Source organism: Rhea americana, unplaced genomic scaffold (genome assembly GCF_003343005.1).
Source record: "Rhea americana isolate MKP2758 unplaced genomic scaffold, rheAme1 scaffold_134, whole genome shotgun sequence".
Classification (NCBI taxonomy): domain Eukaryota; kingdom Metazoa; phylum Chordata; class Aves; order Rheiformes; family Rheidae; genus Rhea; species Rhea americana.
Window position 1 is genome coordinate 938,496 of NW_028185417.1, and position 9,669 is coordinate 948,164.

The 9,669-nt window shown below is 37.6% G+C and overlaps 1 protein-coding gene across 2 annotated transcripts in view; it reads right to left on the bottom strand.

The window, feature by feature from the left end:
- The window catches only part of TFB1M (transcription factor B1, mitochondrial), a 32,804-nt gene extending 27,491 nt beyond the window's left edge, over window positions 1-5,313 (bottom strand). The window contains exons 1-3 of one of the 2 annotated variants that reach the window (XM_085297986.1): window positions 5,229-5,313; window positions 3,710-3,866; window positions 2,020-2,171 (exon numbers count right to left, since the gene is read on the bottom strand). In XM_085297986.1, coding sequence (XP_085154112.1) covers window positions 2,020-2,171; window positions 3,710-3,842 — 285 coding nt within the window. In that variant the 5' untranslated portion in view covers window positions 3,843-3,866; window positions 5,229-5,313. Of the gene's footprint in view, window positions 1-2,019; window positions 2,172-3,709; window positions 3,867-5,166; window positions 5,187-5,228 lie in introns of those variants that run through there. The other variant, XM_085297987.1, reaches the window with a different exon arrangement.
- Between the last annotated feature and the right edge of the window lie 4,356 nt (window positions 5,314-9,669).

A 9,669-nucleotide genomic window follows, 5' to 3' on the forward strand; every position in this document is an offset into this window, starting at 1 on the left:
CCACTCCTTGTTTAAAAGTGGCCTTTCTCTCTTCATAATKCTTTCTAGCCTAACAGCTATTAGAGTGCATAATACAGGGAGGTCTTTTTTTTAAAAAAGTGAGACAGAATAGACAGACTCTTGGCTGAAGTGTTATTCTATGCAGATATGTTCATCACTGTACTTCAGTTCTGCAGTAAAGAGCAACCAAACTTCAGGTCGGTGATAAAGATCACAGTCCAAAAAACAGCCAGTGAAAAAAATGCTGAATGATTTATGTCAGTGATTTTATAAATATCACAAAAGAAACTTTTAAGTAACAGTCTCTAAGTGTTGTTTTAATCTCCCACATTCTCTGTTACTCAAATCTCAGCCCTTTTATGAGTATGTTTTTAATAGAACTTTTAATGAGAAACTAGAAAAAGAGACATTATGACTCACATTATCACAAAAGAAAGACTCATTGTCTTGTCTATCGTGTTATTGGGGGCAATTTAAACCAAATTTAATACTAATAGAGGCAAGATATTACTTGTTCATTCATATCCACTGTTCCTGAATTGTAATATATTTATATTTAATAACCTCACCAAGACATATTCATTTCTACTGTGTGAAAGTGGCTAATGAAAAATAATGACACTATGCTAACACTCAAGTCAAAAGCTGAAGGGAAAAAAAGTATAAATAGCATAATTATCAACAGCTAACCCTACTAAGATATAGTTACATGCATATTTGTTTTTAAGGATATGATTTAAGCAGTTTCATTAACATCTTACATTGTTACTATCATGCAAAGAAATGGTAGCAGTTCTCAAGTGAACTGGCTATTCACTGCTGATTCACTACAGAAGACACAGGGGATTAATACACAATACTAGGAAAGCCCTTTGAATTGTTATGATCTAAGATTGTAGAGCCCTTTGTGAAGAGTCAAATCTAAATAGATTTTGGACTCTCCTTTTGTTGCTAGATTTAGAAGGTTGAGTTCCATAAATGTTAAAGTTTAGTAACAATACAAGCAAACACTACTTGCAAAATGGCACAGTGAGTTGTGAACTTACACTGACAGTAAAATAAGCAAAAGTTTAGCAGTGTTTTTTGGAAAATGTAAATACTTATCTTAATCTGCTGTATCTGGATATTAATCTGCATTGAATTTGTATTAATTTGTATTAAATGGAGACATACAAGCAAAATACTACAAACTTTAAAGAATAATCATGAGGATTAGAATGAAAAAGAAAGACCAAAGGACATCAAACGATGTCAACTACTATTTGGTCTAAACATAAAGCACCTGAAGTATCTCAACCTGCAGAAACTAGATAGGTCTTTGCCTTAATTTAGCTGCAGAATCAGGTCCTAAAGAGACTTAATGATTGCTTGAATGAAAAGGTATATATTAAAAAAAAAAGTAGGCGCAATTTATTGTCATACTACATGTATCTTTTTTTCAAGCAAATGACTGCGGATTTTAGCCAAAGAAACATAAAGTGTTGTACGAACAAAAGTGTTCATAATCACCAAATTCAGACTACTTAATGCTGGTGCTTCTGCAGAAACAGATATACCAGAGAGATCAGCTGCTTTTTTCCTGATTCTGTTTTTTTCCTACATTGAAAAAAATACTGTAAAATAAAGTGATCAGAAATACRGAAACGTCATCATTTTGTAAGACAAAGAACTTGATCAAACAGAAGATATTTGATATCTAATTAATTTAAATCTCTGTTTAAATTTTTTTTCATATGGCCTGGAATTAGTAAGATTCTTACTAATTCTTATTACCAAATAATAGRTAAAGCATCCAAATAAATATAATCAGATAAATTATTTTGTTCCTTCTAGTCAAAACTAAGCAAAATAACTGAACATCAGGAAGAAATCTAGGAAATGCTAGCACTTTAGATAGAACTTGTAAAGCTATTTTCAAATTTTCAGGTCAAAACAGGACACTTCGAATCTTTAAATGTTTCTAAGTGTTCTTCTCCCATGTTGTAAATATATTTATGAAAATTACTCTCTGGCTGATACCTGCAATCCTGGAATAAATCGAGCATCTTTTTCAACTAAAAGTAGTTGTGCAACATCAGCACTGAGGATAGACCTGGTAATCCCTCCTGGTCCAGGGCCCACTTCACAAACATGGGCATTTTTCAGCTCGCCAGCTTGTCTCACTATCTTATCTGTAAGACATAAAAAACATACTAAGACTTTATTTTTGAAAGAATTCAGATCACTAAGATAAATTCATTGTTTATTGTTAAAATACAAGTGTGCTTATTTCAGAACAGACACAGTGATCCATCCCAGTTAAAAGACCACATGCATGCTAGACTGCACATAATTCAGTTTTGTTTCATCCATATGCTCAACTGTTTAAAAGGACTATTTTCAGTTTAAGGCCTTTAATATACAATGTCCCTAATTACAGAATCACATAAGGAGTATTATTTTTCATCTGTAAACCAGCAGCACTATTCTGCTCCCTTAAGTACATGCCTGTATTAATCATCCCAAAGTCTCACTACTTTAAATATATTTACTACAGGAAATCCGTTTCAAGGAAATTGAAGAAGGAAAAAGGATAAAGAGAAACATTACCAAGATTACAACATGCAGAGAACAATTTTATGAGGAAAGAGCAAGAGCAAAGGTAAAAGCTGGAATTGGGACAACTGGTAATTATAGAAACTGGGGCAGTTAAAACATGTGGAAGGAACATTTGTCCAAAAAGGTAAAGATATAATATTAAAATATTGGAAGAGATAACAGCAAAGAAGGAAAAAAGGAAAGGAAGCATTGATGAAAAATCAGCTAATGAAGCAAAGAGCTCCTTAAGAAGCATGGATAGGGAAATTATGCTGCTGACACCACAAGCTTCTCAAGTATGCAATAAAAAACAGGTATCTGAAGACTTGTTTGTGTGTAAGGTTGTGCTGAACGTGTGCAGAAATTTTCATTCCAAGCTTAAGAGCATGGTAATTCAAGAACTGGAACTGAGTTTTATGTTCACACACTAAAACTTTATCAGCCTGAATTTTCAAATCATCAGCTACATGGAGCTACTCTGCATTATTACTGCAAAGCCCAGCCACCCTAGAATAGTTAGGAATCCCCTCATAGATTGAAGAACATTGCCAGTTTCAGCACTCAGTGCTGAGACAAAGCTTGAAACTACTGAATGGASTAGAACAATGCAACTGGCTTAAAAAGCTACAAAATTCCCAGTAAACTGAGACACACGACATTCCTAATCACAATATACAATAAATTAAAATACACAATGCGTTACAGTGTTTTTTATGACACAAAAGAATTTGAAAAAAAAATCTTTCATTTTTGAATCAAACAAATTACAAATTATGACAGTGTCTCAATGTTAATAGTATTATTAAGGCTTGGATTCTTGCACTATCAATCAGTAACTGAACTTTTAATACAGGAATATCGTTTCTACCTAAAAATTACATCATTTAGTCTCTAAAGGAACTCATTTCCTTGAAATCTGCAAGTAAAACCAATTACTAAGCTGAAACTGCTTTAACTACTTTTTAAAGAAATCACAGAATCCAGTCTTCGAAAGACGTTTACCACTGAGCCATTGTGAGTTTGACAGATGACATCATCCAAACGTAATAACCTCAGCCACAATCTGAGCTCTGAAGAAAACCAGGAAACATGTTTTATAGTAGCTAAAAATACATAGAATAAAATATCTCACCTGTCAATCGCAAATCCAATAGAAAGTTCTGGGAAAGCTGTTTCTGTGCTCGGAGACGGAAGAGTTTAATAATCTCTCCAATAGTCGGGAGAGGAGGCAGACGGAAAGCAGGCACTTTTCCTGGAACAGCCATCAGCCAAAACTACTGTCCCTTCTCCTAAAGAGATATTGAAAAGATGATTCTAGTATATGCAATAGATTCTGGTATATACAGTATTAAAGACTCTATTAAAGTTTACAAATCAAGACAAAATTTACAAATCATTATACACATGCTGAATTTTAACCATCGGTACTTTCATTGTATGCAGTACTTATGTTCAGCATGTAGCTGTTGGATTTGGGTAATGGTGGTGGCACACAGGTTTGCCAAAACAGCAGGCAAAACAAAACCATCTTGTAACTGCTCCATTTCAAAATTCACTACTTGAAAGAAAAATCATTAAGGGGAGTCTGATAGAACTTAAGGTGTCATATATAGCCAGAAAGTATTTAATAAAAATTGCCCCAAAAAGAAATAAAAGGAACTTTCTTTCCTGCTGAATCTACTCTTCTAAGCAGAGGCAAAGATAAGGAATCCCAAGTGTAGGCCATGGTATGTTTCTTTAAAAATTCTCTTCACTTTCAGGACAGTAGAACAAAACATTTTGTTGACACCTCTGATCTCACGATACCCTCCTCTGGCACGAGACCTTAAGACTAACAAATTCCAGCATGAAGTGCTCACATTGTATTGCACAGCCTATCACACAATCCTTCATTTCAGAGACACAGCCTCAACAGCCAACAGACCATCTGAAAAGAGGCTGCTTTCAGCTTTTTGTATCTTAGCATGGTGTCTCATGACCACGACTGATGAGGGCAAACCCTTGGATGATTAGATAATTCTGTCGGAAAAAGGGGGAAGCTTTCAGGACAGGAGTTGTTTTGTCCTTTCACAGCCGCTTGTGCGCACATGGGTCTGGGAGAGCAGCACAGAAACCTGCTACAGGGAGCAGCCATCAGGAACAGCCCTGAGCCCCGAAGCCAGCGTAGACACAAGCCAGTTTTGTCAACCCAACGGCCGCCCCCGAGACCCCGCAGTTTCTTCCCGGAGCAGCACGGCGCCACGGGTGCCCACCGCAGGCAGCCAAGCCAAGCCATCACCGCCCTCTGCGGGAGCTCCCCCCCCCACCCCCTGGAGCCCCTTCAGGGCCTGTCAGGGCCGGCGGGGCGGGGCAGGACCCGGCGCGGCCCCGCCTCGCGGGCGGCCGCTCCCCGCCCAGCTCGCACCCCGCCCCACGAACGTCACCGCCTTCTGAGCAGGCGCCGGCACCGCGCATGCTCCCGGTGACGCACGGGGGAGGGGTTGGGCCACCGGGAGTTAGCGCGCAAGCCCCGAGCRCGGCCGGGAGAGCTTGCGGCGCGCGCAAGGGCCGGCACCCGAATCTGGCGCCGTTTAACGGACAGGGGCCCACGCGCGGTAAAGACGCCAACGCCCTTCCTTCCTCCGTCCGCGGTTGCGGAGAGGAAGCCTTACGAGGAGCGACCAAGCAGCGCCGGGCTTTCTTGGGATGTAGGCTAGGACCGAACCCGGAAAGGGAAGGTCCTCTCGTGCCCTCTCCCGGCCCTTCTCAGAGCGCATGCGGCTGCGCGCGCCCTGTGGGCGGGGCTGCCGCGCTACGCATGCGCGCAGGGCAGCGCGGCGCTGGTGGCGGGCAAGCCGACCTTGTCTGTGGGCATGCGCAGTCGGGCAGCCGTAGTCGGAGGTGGTGGTGGTGGTGGTGGTGGTGGTGGTGTGAGGACTTGCTTGGTTTTGGCCCTTCTTTAGTCCTCGTTGCTGTTCCCCTTTTTTAATGGGGGCGGCTTGTCCTTTTCGCACACATAGTAGAAACTTTCCAAAAAGTTTTCTCTGTTTTGCTGTGATTTCTGGCATTACTGCACAAGGGGGATCCTGCTGTATCTGCACAGGAGGCCCCTGGAGCAGGGCGCTGGTTAGAGCTGTTGCAGCTCTTCTCAAGAGATGGACTGTGAAAGTGGGCCTAAAACGGCAGARACGGTGCTTCAAACACAGCCATGATGACCTAAAGCACGCACAAACTYGTGAAACAGTATAAGAAAAATACGGTAGTTTTGCTGTGGTGTTACGGGTTAAAGTACAATTTATTAATCTCTATGGTAACTCAGTTTATCTGATGTTTTCATACAGGTAGTAATGTAATCTACAAAGCTCTGGGAGTAGGCACATAGATGTTAACTTATGTTTTCAAAAGTCATTGAACTTGTAATTGATTTTTGCTTTTAAGTTTAATAGTAKTATTCCTGTGAATGACTAGCTTATATAAACTGAGTAACTGTATGTTCCAATACAATTTCTGCTACAAAATATTTCGTACCTACATACACATGTATGTGTGTCTGTGTAGATGTGTATTTATATTTACATACACATGTATATATGTATATATTCTTTCATTGTTCTCCAGTTCTGGTCATCATAGAATTCACTGATGGCATCAGAAGCCATTTGAGCAGGGTGCGTGTGCAATATTCTGTTTCACAGTGGATTAAGGAGGTCCACATTCCCACAGTTTTGTAGAATAATTGTTAGGTGTAAGATTTTTTTCCCATTTTACCTTTATGATTCTTGCTTGATGATGCTTTTGACAGTGTAAATAAATTCTAAGAAAATGTTTCCAGGAAGCTAAGTAATTACTAAAAAGACGCAGGTAATCAAGAATTTTGTTACATAGAGATTAGAAAATGAATATCATTAAAGGGTTTCCAGAAAGTAATTTCCTACTGAGGATAAATAATGGGAGTAATTCCAAATAGCTTTGTGCATTGGACAAAGCTTACACCATCAGTAACATATCCCTAGTAAAAGTGTAACAGCAAGTCTTACATGTTAATGTTRCTGTGAAGAGTTTAGTGAAAGAAGTTGATCCCGCAGTATACTCATCATCATCTTTTTTACAATGTTGGTTCAGTCCTGTTCTACCTAAGGTCAATCTAAGTTTGTCACAGTTTAAACCTATGCATAGAAGATCAGTAATACATGTGTGAGCATTTGTGGAGTCAAAAGCAATGATAATATAATCCTGAGGGGCTGTATTTAAAGAAAAATGGAAATGCATCTAATCATGCAGTCATTAAAAACAAAATGGGTTTTATAATATCTATAAGATGAGGACTTGACTCAGTGTTTGCTGTTTACATACCCTYGAATATTGGAATAGTGTATCATGATCCTAATCTTGATTAGCTGAAATATATAAATTTTGAGCCTTTGAATTATAAAGGATTTGTCKTAACATATATATATTTTAATATAAAGTCATTACAATTGAAATATAAAATGCAAGCTCCACCTGTTGGTGAAARTGTAGGATTTCAAATGATACATGGTACTTCACCCAGTTTCAAGAAGGGCTTAACAAGAAAAAAACGTAATGATGAATTTTTCTTTTCTACTTAATAACTTTAGAAGAGGAACAAGTGTAAAACTGGCATGAGATAAATCAGCTTTATGACCAAATGAAGCATTCAGTCCTGCTTTTAACTCTAAAGCAAAAGAGTGCCAATTYAATATTTTTTTCAGTACATGAAAAATGTTATGTCAGAACATTGTTATAATATTACGTTTCATACTTAACTGACAGCTAGGCTGAACTTTTTCATCTCACAGCCTTAGAAGTCTATACAAAAATTGTCCCATCATAGTACATATTCCTAGGTTAGATGCATATATATTGAGGTTTTTGGTATGTATTGTGACCACAACTCTTACTGTAATAATAGTAAGATATAATAGCTATGTACTTAAATACTTTAAAGAAATACTTTTAAGAAAGGATTCGTTCTCCTGAGTTTACTGGCAGAGGAAGAACCTGAAGAGTCRTTGTGGTGTCATGGACAAGGCAGCATGCCATGGAGTGGGAAGATAGGGTTTTGTTTCTAGCTGTTGCAGTGATATGCCRTGTGATCCTTGGGAGATAAGGTCTGTGTACATTCACTGCCTTGTAGCTGTCTTGTCCACATTGAATGTAAGGTCTTTGGTGAAATGACCATATTTCTGTTAACTATTTGTTTAACAGTAAAAGGTTATGAGTGCCATGGTGGAGGACAGTCCTTAAATGATCAGAAAGCAGCTAGCATATGGAGAGTAGTGCCATAAATAGCAAAAATAAAACTTTAATGATCCCTCAAATTAGACTTTACTCAACTCCATTTTTGATTCAGCCCAAGAATCCATTAAAGATTTTTTTTTTAATTTATTTTTATTTTTTTTATCTATTTTCTCCAGAGTGAGAAGTGTAGACATACAACCAAAAATAGAGAATTTTGGAATGATGGTAAAATATGTTGAGGATAGCACGAACCCACTATCTGACTTCTTTCATCCTTGTGGAAAAAAAATCTGTTACGACATTACAGATATAACCTACTGATTTTGAAAATGATGCAAAATTTAACACTTTTTTCCATAGATCAAATGTTAAGGAAAAACAAACTGGGCGCCTGAAAAAATTCAGATTGAGATCCTGTGATCAGTGGTGCAGAAACACACTTATAGGATCACTTGGAATTTTTTTTGTTGTTGTTAATTTTTACTGCAGCTTCAGTTCAGGTTCTCCTGCCTGCACTGCAGAATTGAAACTAAACTTGCAGCCATGATTACGAAAAAACATCTGTACCAGTGAAAAATTGTCACARTATTGTGGAATTTCATTGGCATTTACAAAAGTTTGTTTTTACAGACTTTCCAAGCTTATTAATAGATATCAATTGTTGGCTGATGCTGTGTTCAAGTTGTTGCAACTTAAAAATTGTTACTCCCCCCCCCAAAAAAAAAGTAACAGTACCTCTGACCTAAAATGATTGTACTGTTTGAAATTATTGTTACTAGTTATACATTGTAGCATCTTGCTCTAGAAAGTGAACTTTACATGATGCTCTTGCAATGCCATACTCCATCAGAATTCTCAGAGAGAAAGATCTMTATGGCAAATATTTTACATCTACTTAAGGTATGTAAGATTAGAAGTTATAAATGGCCAGATCATACTGAGAATGGTATAAAAATGTACAGCCTAAAAGAGGTTAGATAAAGAAAATCTTTTATTTTCCACCCTACTGGAAGTGTTTTCATAACACAAGGCCTCTATTCTTAGCTTGTTCTTGGAGACTCTGCTTTCTATTGTTTGTTAACATGTTTATTATTTCAATTGCACTATTCATAAGGATCCTGAACAGATTTTAGGATCCCATTGTGCCAGGCACTGTGCAAACAATACAATAGTTCTCCTTCCTCAGAAAATTCTCAGTTTAAGAACTAGGTAAAATGCTGAATAAATAAACAGATGGGAAAAACTTGAAGAGAGGTAACAGAAGAGAGGGGTATATTTGCATTAATAGTCACAGGAATTGTAGAAGCCATAGTTTCTAAAACTGCCATGAAATGTCTTCAGTGTTAATTTTACAGGGGATCCCTAAGACAATTTCTTGCTCTTTGATGTGAAGGTGAAGCATTTTAGAGTACCCTTTTTTGAAATAAAAATAATTCCAGTCAATCAATGATTACAGTGTAAAATGAAAACAGAATTACTGCATCCATTTCTTCAGCTAAAACAAAATGGTTCAGTCATGGGGAAAATCTTCCTGCTTTTGTCAGCGTACCACTGTGAATTCATCAGGCTACAATATGATCAAGAAAAGTATTTGTTACTGCTTCAGTAATGTAGCAAAAACTAAACACTCAAAGAACAAAGAACTCCTGTTAATAGAAAATCTGGCAGAAAATTCTATCCAGACTGCTGAGTTCTTTCCTAACATAGGAAATACAAAAATCCACGTCTTTCAGTATTGCCATAGCAGATGTCTAAAAATAATTATATTTACTTTAAAACATTAGGATTTCTTTTAATGCTTGATTCTTCTGATGTGCCTTTTGATTTCTGAGCCATTTAATCTACTGAGGT